The following is a 16,896-nucleotide window of genomic DNA, read 5'->3' as shown; positions in this document are numbered from 1 at the left end:
AAAAGGAAAGGTCATTGGGCAGGGTTCTGCCATGCCAGATTTTAAGGCAGAGCTAGTGGACAATCCACCCTCTCATTCAGACCTGTCCAGCCCCCTCTTCCCATTCTTGATCACACAACACCCTGCCGCAATGATAATTATGTGGAAAGTTACGTGCTTACAATTGTCCTTTAACATAGTAGCAGCTGAAAATATGGCCAAACCAGCACCATGTGATCATCCAGCTCTCTGCAGACCACGTGGAACACAATTCAAGAACCCCAGAGCTAGAAAAGAGCACCTGGGCATGTGTGTCTGGTAGGCACCAGTGAAAATTTCCCCATGGAGAAGTATGAAGTCAGCATTAAGGATCTGTATTATAGTGTAATTGCGAGGAATGTAATGTGTATTATGTTACTGTACATGCGGTATGGGACTTATAGAAAGGCAGCGTCTGTCAGTGAAAATGGTGAACGTAATGTGTGGTGGTAACATATGTTGAAGGAGGATACTCTACCTAGACACTTCTTGGCTTTTATGGGTTTGGGTGGATGTTCCTTTTAGGCAACCCTCACTGGGTGTTGCTTGTTTGTTTCTTTGATGGGAAGTTCTTGGTTTGTGAGAATTTTCTTGTTTTTTTTAAGCTACATTCAGTAGAAATGACACAGGCCTTTCCTTTACACAGAAATTATAGGTGGAGCTGGAAATTTTCTATGCCAGGTAGGTCTGCCTCACACTCTTATTTATTTATTTATTTATTTATTTATCAAGTTTCCACAAATGAGATTAGGAAAAAATACATTTTGTCCCTGTTATAAAATTTGTATAGTTGTTTTGTTGAGATGATCTAGTGCATCCATGCTTTGCAGCAAGGGCTTGAAATTTAGCAGGGATGTACCTTTTGCTTTCTTGGTTTAAAAAACAAAAACGCCCAAATTTGGCCAAGTTTGCAAAATCTCAGTTTGCACACGCTCACTGAAGACTTGTTAGTGTGACAACTGAATGCTCTGAAGATTCCAACTGTAGAGAGCATGCTCCAGCCTAAGGCTGCAGGGGCTGAACAGGCCTTTGCTTGCAATTGCTACAGGCCAGTGTGGCACCAAGCACAGAAACTGAAAGCATGAAGATTCTCTCCAGTGCTTTCAGTGCTCCTCCTGCTGGCCTGTGGAAGAGGATGCTGCCTGATTTGAATGCAGGTGGGACAAGGACTGGACCCGGGGCAGTAGCAAAATGAGCAGATTAGGACAAGAAGCCTGGAGTGGGGTAAAACTGGGACTGGGAGGAGGAAGACTAGGACTGGGAGCCAGTGGGAGGGGACAGAGATGTGGGATGGGGAGAGATCGACTGGATTACGAGCTGGAGGATGGAGAGAAACTGGGACTGGCTGGGGACAGAGAGTGGGACAAGAACCTGGGGTGCAGTGGGATGAAATTGGGACTTGGATAAGAAGTCCAAAGGAATAAACTGAGGCAAGATGGGCAAGAAGATTAGGACTGGGTTGAAGAAGTGGGGTGGGTAGGGGGAGTTGTGGAGGAAGAGACAAGACAGGGAAAAGCTGGAGGGGTGGGGTAGAAGTGGAATAGAAGAAGAAGGACTGTGACCTCCAGTGCACACTACCTTCCAGAATTTGGAATGGAACTAAAATTCTTGAATCTCACCATTCCTTTCGTGACTGATTCAAGTAAGAGAATAAAAGCCTAATATACTGTTATTAAGTAGCACGTTACTTCTTCAGTATGAGTGGTAGAAGTCAGAGCTGTGCAGCAGAAGGTCCCAGTTTCAAACCCTGCTGACAACCAAGCAAACCCTATTTTACCAAGCCCCTGAAAGCTGCTTGTTCCTGGACTGGGGCTGCTATTTAGAATCATAGAATCATAGAATATCAGGGTTGGAACGGACCTCAGGAGGTCATCTAGTCCAACCCGCTGCTCAAAAGCAGGACCCATCCCCAATTAAATCATCCCAGCCAAGGCTTTGTCAAGCCTGACCTTAAAAACTTCTAAGGAAGGTGATTCCACCACCTCCCTAGGCAACGCATTCCAATGTTTCACCACCCTCCTAGTGAAAAACTTTTTCCTAATATCCAACCTAAACCTCCCCCACTGCAACTTGAGACCATTACTCCTTGTCCTGTCCTCTTCCACCACTGAGAATAGTCTAGAACCATCCTCTCTGGAACTACCTCTCAGGTAGTTGAAAGCAGCTATCAGATCCCCCCTCATTCTTCTCTTCTGCAGACTAAACAATCCCAGTTCCCTCAGCCTCTCCTCATAAGTCATGTGTTCCAGACCCCTAATCATTTTTGTTGCCCTTCGCTGGACTCTCTCCAATTTATCCATATCCTTCTTGTAGTGTGGGGCCCAAAACTGGACACAGTACTCCAGATGAGGCCTCACCAATGTCGAATAGAGGGGACTATTTCCACAGTCAGGCATCTTCCCAGCCAACCAAACATCACCACTGATTAAATTTATCCGTTTTATTTGGGTGGTTTTCTTGTAAGTTAAGTAGAAAATATCCATTTTTGAAAAGTAGAGCTAGAAGACTTGAGGAGAAAAACAGGGTGTGAACTTCAAAGACGGGATATTCATAGATTCTCAGGCCAGAAGGGATCACTGTGATCGTCTAGTCTGACCTCCTGGACAATACAGGACATAGAACTTCCCCACAATCATTCCTAGAGCATATATTCAGAACAACATCCAGTCTTGATCAAAAAATTGCCAGTGATGCAGAATCTACCGTGACCCTTGGTAAATTGTTCCAGTGGTTAATTACTCTCACCATTAAAAATCGATGCCTTATTTCCAGTTTGAATTTGTCTAGCTTCAACTTCCAGCCATTGGATCATGTTAGACCTTTTTCTGCAGGATTGAAGAGCGTGATATTAAATATTTGTTCCCCATGTAGGTGCTTATAGACTATAATCAAGTCACCCATTCAACCTTCTTTTTGTTAAACTGAACAGATTAAGCTCCTTGAGTCTATCACCATAAGGCATGTTTTCTAATCCTTTCATCATTCTTGTGGCTCTTCTCTGCACCCACTTCAGTTTATCAATATCTTTCTTGAATTGTGGACACCAGAACTGGACACAGGATTCCAGCAGCAGTTGCACCAATCCCAAATACAGAGATAAAATAACCTCTCTACTCCTACTCTCAAGTTTCCCCTGTTTATGTATCCCAGGATCCCATTAGCTCTTTTGGCCACAGCATCACACTGGCAGCTCATATTCAGCTGGTTATCCACCATCAACCCCAGATCTTTTTCAGAGTCACTGCTTCCCAGCATAGTGTCCCCCATCCTGTAAGTATGGCTTACCTTCTTTATTCATAGAGGTATACATTTACATGTAGCTATATTAAAATGTGTATTGCTTGCTTGCGCCCAGTTTACTACCTGATCCAGATCACTCTGTATCACTGACCTGTCCTCATCACTATTTACCATTCCCACAATTTTTGTGTCTGCAAACTTCATCAGTGATAATTTTACATTTTTCTTTCAGGTCATTCATAATAATGTTAAATAGCGTAGGGCCAAGAACTGATCTCTGTGGGACCCCAGGGATCCTGCATATGTTGTGTATGAATTTTGAACTTGGTGGGTATTATAGTTTTCATGCAAAAGGGGTACAAAGTTTTGTGATGTACCATGCAAGATTTATGCGTGTGATTTTAAAAATTCACATACTTTTCTAAGAGTACTTTCCACTTTTAGTTGTTTAAAACAAGTAATTGTTTCATTTCAGAAACATCAAGGTCCTACCAAAGCAAATGCCCTATTCCACTTTTACCCTAGACCCACCATCAGTGCCTCAGTAATACCACTAGAACTTAATATTTGACTGTTCACTTTGGCCACTGGACGGCAGGATTTATATTAGGGTCACCCTTCCTGCATCAGTAAAGATTATGCCGTTATGGGTTGAATTTTAAATTCAGTTCTTAACATTGTGTTTTCTGAGATGCTCAATGAAGTGCCTGCCTTCACTGTGGCTAGTGAGCCATATGCAGATGAATACACATTGGTATCAGATCAACTCCATTTTTTTCAAGTCCATTTGGCACTGTGGAAACAAAGATGGGATGTTTCAGAGCAGCAGCCGTGTTAGTCTGTATCCACAAAAAGAAAAGAAGTACTTGTGACACCTCAGAAACTAACAAATTTATTTGAGCATAAGCTTTCGTGAGTTACATCACTTCATCGGATGCATGCAGTGGAAAATACAGTGGGGAGATTTATATACACAGAGATCATGAAACAATGAGTGTTACTATACACACTGTAACGAGAGTGATGAGGTAAGGTGAGCTATTACCAGCAGGAGAGAATAATAATTAATAATAATTAATAATAGTACATAGTAGAACATAAGAATGGCCATACTGGGTCAGACCAAAGGTCCATCAAGCCCAGTATCCTATCCTCTGACAGTGGCCAATGGCAGGTGCCCCAAAGGCAATGAACAGACAGATTATCATCAAGTGATCCATGCCCTGTCACCCAATCCCAGCTTCTGGAAAACAGAGGCTAGGGACACCATTCCTGCCCATCCTGGCTAATAGCCATTGAGGGACCTATCTTCCATGAATCTATCTAGCTCCCTTTTGAACCTCATTATAGTATTGGCCTTCACAACACCCTCTGGCGAGGAGTTCCACAGGTTGACAGTGCGTTGCATGAAAAAATACTTTCTTGTATTTGTTTTAAACCTGCTACCTATTAATTTCATTTGGTAGCCCTTTGTTCTTGTATTATGAGGAGGAGTAAATAACACATCCTTATTTACTTTCTGTATACCATTCATGATTTTATAGACCTCTATTATATCCCCCCTTAGTTGCCTCTTTTCCAAGCTGAAAAGTCCCAGTCTTATTAATCTCTTCTCATATGGATGCTGTTTTATACCCCTAATCATTTTTGTTGTCCTTTTCTGAACCTTTTCCAATTCCAATATATCTTTTTTGAGATGGAGCAACCACATCTGCACGCAGTATTCAAGGTGTGGGCGTACCATGGATTTACACAGAGGCAATATGATATTTTCTGTCTTATTATCTATCCCTTTCTTGATGATTCCCAACATTCTGTTCACTTTCTTGACTGCCGCTGCATATTGAGTGGATGATTTCGGAGAACTATCCACAATAACTCCAAGATCTCTTTCTTGAGTGGTAACAGCTAAGTTAGACCCCATCATTGTATATGTATATTTAGGATTATGTTTTCCAATGTGCATTACTTTGCATTTATCAACATTAAATTTCATCTGCCATTTTGTTGCCCAGTCACCCAGATTTGTGAGATCCTTTTGTAGCTCTTCGCAGTCTGTCTGGGACTTAACTTAAGAAGCCAACACATAACACAGCCAATCTGTCGAACTACTGTTCTTGTCTCTAACCCTCTCCTTAAGTCAAAATAGTGGAAAAAGTACTGGCAACTGTCCTCTAAGACCACATGCTGACTGCTGATAGCCTGGATCACACACAGTCTGGTTTCAGACCAGACTGTAGAACAGAGACAGATCTTGTGGCACTAAAATAACCTCCTTATAGTTATTAACTTAGATTTTGAGGCCAGAGGGGACCATTTACTCTAAACCCCTGCATGATACAGGCCAGAATTTCACCCAGCAATTCCTGCATCAAGCCCAGTACTTGTGGTTGTACTACAGAAGAGTTAGAAAAACAGATGACCACAATTAAAAGTCTCCAGGTGATGGACAATCCACCTCGTCCTTGGTAATATGTTCCAGTGAGTAGGTATCCACAGTTAAAAAATTGCACCTTATTTCCAATTTGAGTTTTCCTACCTTCAACTTCCACCTATTGGATCTTCTTATGCTTTTGTCTGTGTGAGTCAAGACCTGTCTGGTATCAGAAATCTCCTCCTCACATATGTATTCATTGATTATGAGCAATTCACCTCTTAACGTTTTCTTCCATCAGTTCAGTAAACTGAGCTCCTTCAGTCTCTCAGTATCAGGCAGATTTTCCAAACCTAGAATCTTTCTTGTAGCTCTTCTTTCAACCTTCTCAAATTCTCCAACATCTTTTCTAAAGTGTGGACACCAAAACTATATGCAATATTCCAGCAATAGTCTCATATATGCTATGTGCAGAGGTAATACCACCTCCCTACACCTACTCAATATTCTTTGAAAGACTAAGCTAGAAGGGGTAGAAGTTTCTCAGTTTTCTTAGGGAAGCCAAACTCCAGCTGAGTGTCATCACTGGAATGAACCCCACCTACTCCTTTCTGCACCCTTTACAGGAGTGGCTCTTCTTCAGAGTTCTCCTACTGCTTTGGCTCTCAGTACAGGAAGATTTTCTAGACAGATTCCCTGCACAATTCTTTTTACATGGTGACGACCCTGAGGAAATCAAAATGTAACATAGAATAGGACTTGAAAGCACCTTCTTGAAAGAGCAGCTGTGAATGGTGTTCAGACTTCCATAGAGGTCCCGGTGGTAGCGGCTGAATTACCACAATCCCTTATTGTAAATGACCCTGCTACATCCTTTAAAAACACCTACTTCGGGGCCTGTTCTGATTTGCTGCAGCCTCCCCACCTCTCCCACCCTTTGCTCCCTCAAGGAAGACTTGCCTCAGCTGGGACCCTGCACCATCACTTTCCAAGCAGAAGCTGGAGTAACTCAGGCCAAATCTACCCCACAGTACTGACAGCAAGTATAAAAGGTACCATATCATCAGTTCTGAAATGTATTTGTAGCATGGACCTCTATTACTGACCTGCAGTATTATCTCCTTCTTCTTACTGGCCATTATTCTGCAAGAAGAATAGAAGTCACTGGAACATCAGTACAGAGCAATTGCTGTTTGCAGTTCAGAGCCACCTCATAGCATAATCAAATGATCTAGTACAAAGAAAGGAGTCTTCTTTCTACAACTGAAATTCATGTGCTGGCCAGCCTGCTGTTGTAGAGAAAGGCTTTTCCACGCCATGCTCAGCCAGTGGGGTTTTATATTGTTCAGCAGTGCCCCTTCCCCGTCACTAGGTACTAGTGTTGGCGGGCTCCTCTGGAAGGATTCGTATGGCCAGAAGGGACCACTGTGATCACACGTGTTTACTAATCCTTTAATTATTCTAATAGCTCAACTCGGAACCCTCTCCAATTTATCAACATCCTTCTTGAACTGTGGACACCAGAACTGTGCCAAATACAGAGGGAAAATAACCTTGCACAATTCCTATTTTAAATTCCCCTGTTTATGCATCCAAGGATTGCATTAGCTGTTTTGGCCACAGCGTCACACTGGGGGCTCATGTTCACCTGATTAGCCACCATGACCCCCAAATCTTTTTCAGAGTCACTGCTTCTCAGGAGAACCACCATCCTGTCATTTTGGCCTACATTCTTTGTTCCTAGACATGTACATTTACATTTAGCCATGTTAAAATGCATATTGTTTGGCTTTACCCAGGTTAAGAAGCAATCCATAGATTCATAGATTCCAAGGCCAGAAGGGATCATTGTGATCATCTAGTCTGGCCTCCTGTAGAATAAAGGTCAGAAAGCTTCCCCAAAATAATCCCTAAAGCAGATCCACCAAATCGTTCCACTGGTTAATTACTCCCACTGTTGAAAATTTATGCCTTATTTCCAGTCTGAATTTGTCTATCCTAAACTTCCAGCCACTGGATCGTGTTATAGATCGCTCTGTGTCAGTGATCTGTCCTCTTAATTATTTACCACCCCTCCAATCTTTGTGTTGTCTGAAAACCTTATCAATGATGATTTTATGTTTTTTTTCAGGACATCAATAAAAATGTTAAATAGCATAGGGCCAAGAACCAATCCCAGTGGACTCCGTTAGAAACACACTCATTCCATGATTCCCTGTTCATAATCGCATTTTAGGACCTATCAGTTAGCAAGTTTTTAATCCATTAGATGTGTGCCATGTTAATTTTATATCACTCTCATTTTTCAATCAAAAAGTTGTGTGGTACCAAGTGAATTGCTGTACAGAAGTCTAAGTAGATTACATCACCTTCACTAACCAAACCTGTAATCTCATAAAAAAAGACATCTCAGGCCATCTCAGACAGAATGGTGGAGTCTGTGCCACATGGAGGCACACACAAAGCACTGACACGCTGCTACTCTCCAGGAGTTTCAATATTTCAAGACATGTGCTATGTCATATTCAAGAACGCACTAAAGGAGCAAATCCAGTCCTCTGGCAAAAAACCCACACGGTGCCTCCCATATACACCATGGCCCTATGCAGGTGCAAGGCCAAACAGCCTGCTGACTGCAGAAATGTTTTAGTGCAGTGCTGGTCAGAGGAGTGTTCTGTGCAAAGGACACCTCCTTGCTCCTTGGCCCCTCCCTGTGGGGTATGACTGCCAGAGTGATAGGAGATGCTTGCATCACTTGGAACCCCAGCTTCAGCTCAGATGAACACAGCAGGGGTGTTGAATGCCAGCACAAGAGCTTGAAGTCAGTTCAGAAATAAGGCAAAGCCCAAGTGAATGGCACATTGGAATGTGCTTCATGGGCCAGCTTATCAAAGGCCTAGGCACCAATTAAACTAGCTTGGACTACGATCAGGCAAGGGAGTATCCATGGGGACAGCCCAGCACTGCACTGGCTGGCGGAGTATGAGCAAGGGGGCCAGGTGTAGCCACACATGCGTAGAGTGGGACTCGCCTCCCCATCTGTGCACAGCTGCACCATGTTAGCAGGCAGGCACACTGCCTGCCCTACTCTGGGCCATCCATCTTAGTTGCTGTCGGCCTCCAATCTGTACAGAGGGGGTGGCTCTCCATCAGAGGTGCTGGAACAGGGGTAAGCCAGGGGACCATGGCCCCATCACTTTTAAAAGTGGGAGATTGAGTGACAAGGGGAGGGGGTGTAGAGGAGCGAGCAGGCAGAGAGGAGCGAGAAGAGGGCATGGTCTTGGGGGGGAAGAGTTGGTGCAGGAACGGGGCCTTGCAGGAAGAGGTTGCATGAGGGCAAGGGCTCAGGGAGAAGGGGTGGCGCAAGAGCAGGGCTTTGGAGGGAAAGGGCAGCACAGGGAGCAGGGCCACAGTTTGGGCACCAGTGGCCCCCCCGCCACACTTTTAGGGAGCTTCCACCGCTCCTGCTCTCCATCCTCCAGGTTCTGCTGCATCCCAGCCAACCAGCCAGCAGAGGGGGAGGGTGCCCAGACACCAGTAAGTCACCTTCTCTAGGGAGCTCACCAGGACATGCCATCAGAAAGCAACAGTGCTGTGACTCTCGCCTCTGAGCCTATACATCATCTAAAGGATGTAGCTCTTCATGCATGGTTCCCCACCCTGGGCTGTCTGGATTTGTTCTCTCCAGAGACCCCTTGTGCCTGCTCCCTCCTACCCTGTCTGCCTCACCAGGTGCTGGAAATGGTGTAGACCAAAATACTTCTCCAGCAAAGGGAGGGGTGTGGGATGGAAAGACACACACACACACGACTCCCACTAGCCATGCTTCAATGCCTTTGTGATGCTAGCAGACCAAGTGTCAGCTCATGCCAAGGACCCTAGGTCTCACTGTACATTGAGAGATGCATAGCTGGAAACCATTTTGGCTCACCTGTGGGTTAACATTGTTAAAACAGGTATTAGATTTATAAGAATGTCTTTAGTTTTAATTAAATGCTTGTAGGATGCTGTATGTATTAATCTTTCTTATAATGTCTGTACTCCATGTTATAAGGTAATATTTGTTCTGTAACTATAAAAACTGTTTCTCTGAAACTGTAAACCCCCACAGTCAGGAGAGACGCATTACCAAGTGTGAAATACTAGTTTACTACAAAAGGTGTCATCTCCTCTCCAACAAAAGAAGGCCCATAGGTGCCAGACAAGCCATTGTAGAACATCAGGGACAAAAGACTTTGTTGATTGCTTTCTCCCCCTCCCCCTCCTCCCCGCCCCTGAAGATGAGACGTGCACAAACACTCATCCCATCAGTTTCAGCTCTGGGGGATGGGAATAAAAATCCCTGTCAAGAAGAAATTGTTATCCCTATGCTGCTTGGATTTCAGGGAGAGGGCAAGACTTCTAAGCATAAGCAAGGGATCCCCAGCTGTTTAGCCTGGGTTAGCCCTAAAGGACATAGAAAGATTGCACATTAGCAGCTTCCACTACTTTTTGGAAGCTAAGATGGTAACTCATTGGTGTGTGTATGTTTACCTGCTTTAACCTTGTAAATAATGATCATTTATTTTTCTTAGATCGTTAGCTAGTTTATTATAGGATTGGCTACAAGCATTGTCTTAGGTGCTGAGGTACAATTGACCTGGGGTAAGTGATTGGTGCTTTGGGCCTGGGAGTAAGCTGAATATTCTGGTGATTTTGGGGGTAAGGGGCCATCTATCACAAAGACAAGTTTGCGTGGGTGGCCAGATAGACCAGAGTGCCCAATGGGACTATCTGTGACTCTATTGTTAAGGCTGTTATAGTGCTTGAGGAGTTCACACTTGATACTTAATTGGTGAAATCTAAGTATAGCACTCACAACTAGTTTGGGGTTTGTGCCCTGTAGCAGTCTGCCCTGAGATTGGCACTCAAGTTCATGAGCCACTCCAGACAGCCTTTAGAGTAGCAGCCGTGTTAGTCTGTATCCGCAAAAAGAAAAGGAGGACTTGTGGCACCTTAGAGACTAACAAATTTATGCAGTGAGCTGTAGCTCACGAAAGCTTATGCTCAAATAAATGTGTTAGTCTCTAAGGTGCCACAAGTACTCCTTTTCTTTCTCCAGACAGCCTTCACTCACAAAGGACCCACAAGAATCCCCTCAAATAAACTAACTGGCCTGCTGGGCATTCTCCTTTCCCAGCCCAGGATCATCAGCCCAAATCTTCAAAAATCAAGAGTTAGACCCCAGAAATCATGAGACTAGCACAAAAACCCATGAGACTGAATATCACCCAATTGCCTTGCTTGTCGCCTGTCTACTGATTTATTTTTTTTACCATGTGGGGGAAGTCGCTTGCCCTCAATTTGTGTGCCCTCATCTCAGGGTTAAAATCCAACTGTAACTACTTACATACATACATACACCTGCTTTCCCCTGCACTCCCATCTGCCTCCTGACCCCACCTTTCCCTGCCCCCCCCCAAACTGCCTCCTGGCCTCATCATTCCCTGCACCCCCCATCTGTCTCCTGTCCCCCGTGCCTTTCCCTGCAGTTCCCCAATCTACTGCCTGCACCCCACCTTCCTCTGACTCCTTGTACTTTCCTATCCCATACCCTAATACAGTCCCCATCCCCTGGAATTCCTCAGTCCCAATTCATGTGCCTTCACATGGTGATAAAGGACACACATCTACACTGCAAAAAAATCCTCGCAGCAGCATCTTAGAACCTGGGTCAACTGACTGAGGTTTGCATAATGGGCTAAAAATAGCAGTGTAGACATTCAGGATTAGGCTGGAGGTCAGGCTCTGAGAACTCCCCCCTTGCCAGGTTTTAGAGCCTGGGCTCCATGTCTATGCTGCAATTTTTAGCCCCATAACACAAGCCTGCAAAGGGCAACTAGGCTGACAGAAGCCAGGTTTGAGACCTTGTGCTTGTGGGCTGGGGCTACTGGTTCAGGGCTCTGAATCAAAGCTACACAGCACAAAGGCATCCTTCATTACTGGACAGTACCCGTTACTGGTCTGGGGATCCCCAAACATCACACCTCCGTTCCCAGGAGTTCTTGCTGAGAGGCCTACAGTTCCCATAGTCCCTTTGGACTACAAATCCCAGCCTTGGTCCTGGGCAGCACCAGAAACAGGCGGACGCTGGGCCTGAATCCTGCCTTAAAGCCAGAGCTCCCTATCACACACTTGTGAACTGAGTGAGTTCAATGGATAAGCCAACAAACATGAAATCCCATCATTCCATATGCAGACTATAGCCACACTCACAACAGAGCCAGTGACACGGAACCTTCTGGGTAGGGTTATCAACAGGCCATTATAAGGGACATTCCTTAGTTTAAAAAGAAATTACTCTCCCATACTATATCAGTACAGAATGCCTTTTATCCTGAACTTCAACCATGTGGTTGCAAGTTGCAACCCCATGGTTCAAAATGTGCAATGCCACTCAAATTTGCCAGACGGGCAGCTAGGCCAAATTTTTTCAGGGGGTAGCCAGGCCAAATTTGAGTGGCATTGCAACCCCATGTGTTAGGTTACATCACCACTCAAGTTTGCACTCCCTGCCCATCTATAGAAATCTGAGTGAGACGAGCAGCTCTTCCTCCGTGATGGTAGGTATCAGGATGTGGGGGAGAGGTGGGGGGCATGTGGGGAAATGGGGGCCTCTCTGCAGGGGCTGGGAGTCTGTGTCCTGTTTGGCTGGGTTGGGGGCTGCTCTGATGAACGCTGGACCAGGTCCTGTGTGATGCCTCAATGGTTGCCTGGCTTAGGCCTGGTCTACACTGTGGGGGGGATTGATCTAAATCATGCAACTTCAGCTACGTGAATAACGTAGCTGGAAGTTGATGTACTTAGATCTACTCACCACGGTGTCTTCACCACGGTGAGTCGACTGCAGACACTCCCCCGTCAACTCCGCCTGCGCCTCTCGCTCCAGTGGAGTACCGGAGTCGATGGGAGAGCACTCGGCGGTCGATTTATCGCGTCTAGACTAGACGCGATAAATCAACCCCCACTTGATCAATCACTGCCCACCAATCTGGCAGGTAGTATAGACAAGCCCTGAGGCTGCAGGTTCCATTGGGAGTGGCTCAGCACTGGGCTCAGGTTGCAGTGCTTGAGACTCTGAGCCAACAGTGTCACTCTTAGAGATGGGTAAGGGGCCAGACCAGGCCGAGGGGTCTGCTGGAGGGCATGCAGGGTCAGACATCCATGGGAAGCGGGATTCCCCTGAGTACTGAGGCCCTGCCCTCACGCCACCCCTCTTCCCTGAGCCCCCACCCTCGCTCCGCTCTTCCCCCAAGACCCCACTTCTGCGCTGCCTCTTTCCCCCGAAGTCCATATCCTCTGCTCGCTCCTCTCTGCCTGCTCTTGCCTCTCTGCAGACAGTATTGCAGTCCTGGTGAACACAGAAAAGGCTAAAGTGGCAGAGTCATTTTAAAATGGGGTGAGAAAACCTGCTCCTCACAGTAAACTTCTTGTTCTCCAACCCCTGTGAGGCTGGAAGATCCTGCTCCATCCCAAGGAGAAGGCAGCTGGTCCTGAAAGCGAATGACCCGTGACTCTCCTCCTGCTGCTCACCTCCAGGGGAGCCTGGCTGCTTCTTGAGGAGGGCAAAAGGGGCCAGGGACTGAACCTATGAGTAGGAGATGTACAGAAGCCCGTTGCAAACTGTGTCCACATATCTATTCAGGGGACACCATCATAGGGTCTAATCACATCAGCCACACTATCAGAGGCTCGTTCACCTGCACATCTACCAATGTGATATATGCCATCATGTGCCAGCAATGCCCCTCTGCCATGTACATTGGCCAAACTGGACAGTCTCTACGTAAAAGAATAAATGGACACAAATCAGACGTCAAGGATTATAACATTCAAAAACCAGTCGGAGAACACTTCAATCTCTTTGGTCACTCGATTACAGACCTAAAAGTGGCAATTCTTCAACAAAAAAACTTCAAAAACAGACTCCAACGAGAGACTGCTGAATTGGAATTAATTTGCAAACTGGATACAATTAACTTAGGCTTGAATAGAGACTGGGAGTGGATGGGTCATTACACAAAGTAAAACTATTTGCCCATGTTTAATCCTCCCCCACCACCCGCTGTTCCTCAGACGGTCAACTGCTGGAAATGGCCCACCTTGATTATCACTACAAAAGGTTTTTCCCACCCCAACCCCACCCTGCTCTCCTGCTGGTAATAGCTCACCTTACCTGATCACTCTTGTTACAGTGTGTATGGTAAAACCCATTGTTTCATGTTCTCTGTGTATATAAATCTCCCCACTGTATTTTCCACTGCATGCCTCCGATGAAGTGAGCTGTAGCTCACGAAAGCTTATGCTCAAATAAATTTGTTAGTCTCTAAGGTGCCACAAGTGCTCCTTCCCCTCACTACAGCGAAATACAGCACCCAGGCACACTGTGGGTGGCTCTCACACATGCCCAGTGCAGTCCCTTCCATGACTGACCAGGCCAGGGAGCCCCAGTGCAGTGACATGGCTGGGAGCTAGAGAGCCAGATGGAACCACAGGCTCTGTCTGTGTCCAGCAGCCCCAATACAGAATCCTCTTTATATTCACTACAGACGAGCCCTGCTTCTTCACCACACACATCAGTGTCTCTGCCCATCCTTTTCCTTTCCTAAATCCCACTTATGCCCAGTGCCTCCTATTCCATAGGAGGCCAAGCTTCCTTCCAAACTCCAGCCTGATTTCTGCATCCCTCACTCAGCCAAAACTCTCATTGGCCACAGTGAGGCTTGTCCCAGGAAGTACTTTGCTTGCCTCCAAAATGCAGCCAACTCTGTGGGACATAACAATTGTTCAGTAGCAATGCCACACAACTTAGGACAGGATGTGAACAGGAATATTGTTATCCAATAGGAACTGCAGGGAGGGAGGTGGATTGAGGGGGGACCAAATGTAATTCTATACACTGGAATTTCACCAGGAGAGTGGGTGAATACCCCAACTCATCTCCAAGCTCAGTTTCTGCAACTCTGTATCTCGGGATGGAGCCACCCGCCTGGAGAAAGCTCCATTGGGTCCAGATGCAGCAGCCTGTCTGCCTAGTTATACACAGTGGGAACTTGAGACGGTCTGGACCTAAACAGAAAAAAATGAAAAGACTATAGATACAAATGTCAATGGGAAGAAATATACAACTGGGTAAAACCTGTCAACGGTGATTCTGGTAAAGTCTTTTGTACTTTGTGCCAGCATGGATTCACTGTTGGTCATGATGGCACAACTGACATTAGACAGCATGCAGCAATCAACTGGATATAAGAAAAGCAAACAGGCCAAGAGTGGGACAAATATCAGCAAATTCTTTGTCTCTTCAAACTCCGTGACTGCCAAGGGGGTGGCTACAGAACTTATGAACATCTTCGCCCGAGTCGGGGTGCCGCGGGAAATCTTGACAGATCAAGAGACAAACTTTATGTCCTAGACGATCAAGCAGCTCTGCCAGTTATTCAAAATCAAGACCTTAAGAACATCTGTATACTAAACCCAAACGGACGGTCTGGTAGAGCGCTTTAACTAAACCCTGAAAACAATGCTCCAAAGGTTCATCCTGATGGATGTCTGGCATTGGGACCAGCTGCTCCTGCCTCTCTTGTTCGCAGTCTGGGAAGTACCCCAGTCTTCCACTGGCTTCTCACCGTCTGAACTTTTATATGTGAGGGAAACCCGGGGGATTTTAGACCTTGTGCGAGAAATGTGGGAAGAGCAACCGTCCCGAGCTAACAACATGGTACAGTATGTTTTATACCTGAGGGAGAGGCTTGAGGTCCTGGGCTCGTTTGCCAGGGAGAACCTCCTACATACCCAGGATACCCAAGAGGTGGCCTACAATAAACAGGCGTGTCTCCAGGAGTTTCAGCCTGGTGACTGGGTGCTGCTATTGTTGCCCAGTTCGGAAGCAAAGCTCCTGGCCCGCAAGGACTGAGGTGATCCGATGTGTAGGGCAGGTGAACTATGAAATCAAGCAACCAGATAAATGTAAGGTACAACAAATCTACCACGTGAACCTGTTAAAACTGTGGAAAGCCCAGGAAGGCTTACTAATAGTGCCTTACTCACCAGAGCCTGAACTGGGCCCACAGGCCATGAAGGCCTCAACTTCAGGGGTGGTCAAGATTGAGGACAATCTTACCCCAGAGCAGAGAGGTCAGGTGCAAAAACTGATCACCACCTTCTCTTCCGTTTTCTCAACCTGACCAGGGCAGACTCACCTGATAACTCATCATATTCAGACGGACCCAGGCATTAAAGTCAGAGAAAACCCCTGGCACCTCCCCAGAAACTTAGAGACACCATGAAAGAAGAACTCCGCTCGATGTTAGCATTGGGGGGTGACCGAGGAGTCGTCTAGTGACTGGAAGAATCCTGTGGTACTGGTCCCTAAGCCCGAAGGAAGCCCCCGCTTTTGCATCGACTTCCGTAAGCTCAATGCAGTATCCAAGTTCGATGCCACGGGTTGATGAACTGCTTGACTGGCTGCGAAAGGCAGAATACATCACCACTTTAGACTTAACGAAGGGCTATTGGCAGATCCCTCTCACACCCGACTCCAGGGGAAAAAACGCTTTCTCCACCCCTTGTGGACTTTTTCAGTTCCAGACCATGCCCTTCGGTTTGCGTGGGGCTCCGGCCACATTTCAGCAGCTAATAGACCGAATTCTCGGCCCCCATAGCAGGTATGCAGCTGCATACCTCAACAACATGGTAATTGATAGTTGCGACTGGCAACACCATTTGAAACATATGACTTCAGTCCTGCAGTCCCTCCAGGAGGCCGGCCTGGCAGCAAACCCCGTCAAATGTCACTTTGGGAAGAATGAGACCACCTACCCCGGGTACACATTGGAAAAGGGCTTGATCTGACTCTTGGTTAGCAAAGTTCAGGCCCTCCAGCTGTGCCCCACGCTGTCCTCAGAGAAGTATGTACGTCGAGTCCTGGGACTAGCCGGGTATTACCACCACTTTATCCCAGGGTTCTCCTCCATTGTGGCCCCCCTGTCCAATCTCCTCAAAAAAGAGAGTCTTAAAAGGACCAGAGCCTGTGAGGAGATGTTTCAAACTCTGAAGGCCCGGCTCTCTCAGGAACCCATCTTGTACAGCCCTGACTTCGCCAAGGAGTTTTTGTTACAAACAGACACCTCAGACATGGGCCTAGGAGCTGTTTTATCGCAGGTAGTTGGGGGTGATGAACACCCCATCTTATATATTAACTGGAAGCTATTCTCGCGAGAGAA

The 16,896-nt window shown here is 46.2% G+C and overlaps 1 protein-coding gene across 2 annotated transcripts in view; it reads right to left on the bottom strand.

Annotated features, from left to right (window-relative positions):
* The window catches only part of NME9 (NME/NM23 family member 9), a 35,828-nt gene that overhangs the window by 13,066 nt on the left and 5,866 nt on the right, over window positions 1–16,896 (bottom strand). Inside the window, exon 2 of one of the 2 annotated variants that reach the window (XM_084638907.1) lies at window positions 6,739–6,775. The exons of the other annotated variant lie outside the window; for it this stretch is intronic. Within the exon in view, the coding sequence (XP_084495033.1) occupies window positions 6,739–6,771 (33 nt within the window). The 5' untranslated portion in view covers window positions 6,772–6,775. The remainder of the gene's footprint in view (window positions 1–6,738; window positions 6,776–16,896) is intronic. 2 annotated transcript variants of the gene reach the window in all.

The sequence above is a fragment of the Lepidochelys olivacea genome (genome assembly GCF_965140295.1).
Source record: "Lepidochelys olivacea isolate rLepOli2 genome assembly, chromosome: 9".
Lineage (NCBI taxonomy): Eukaryota > Metazoa > Chordata > Testudines > Cheloniidae > Lepidochelys > Lepidochelys olivacea.
The sequence above is the reverse complement of the archived record's forward strand: the minus strand, read 5'-3'. Positions and strand labels throughout refer to the sequence as shown.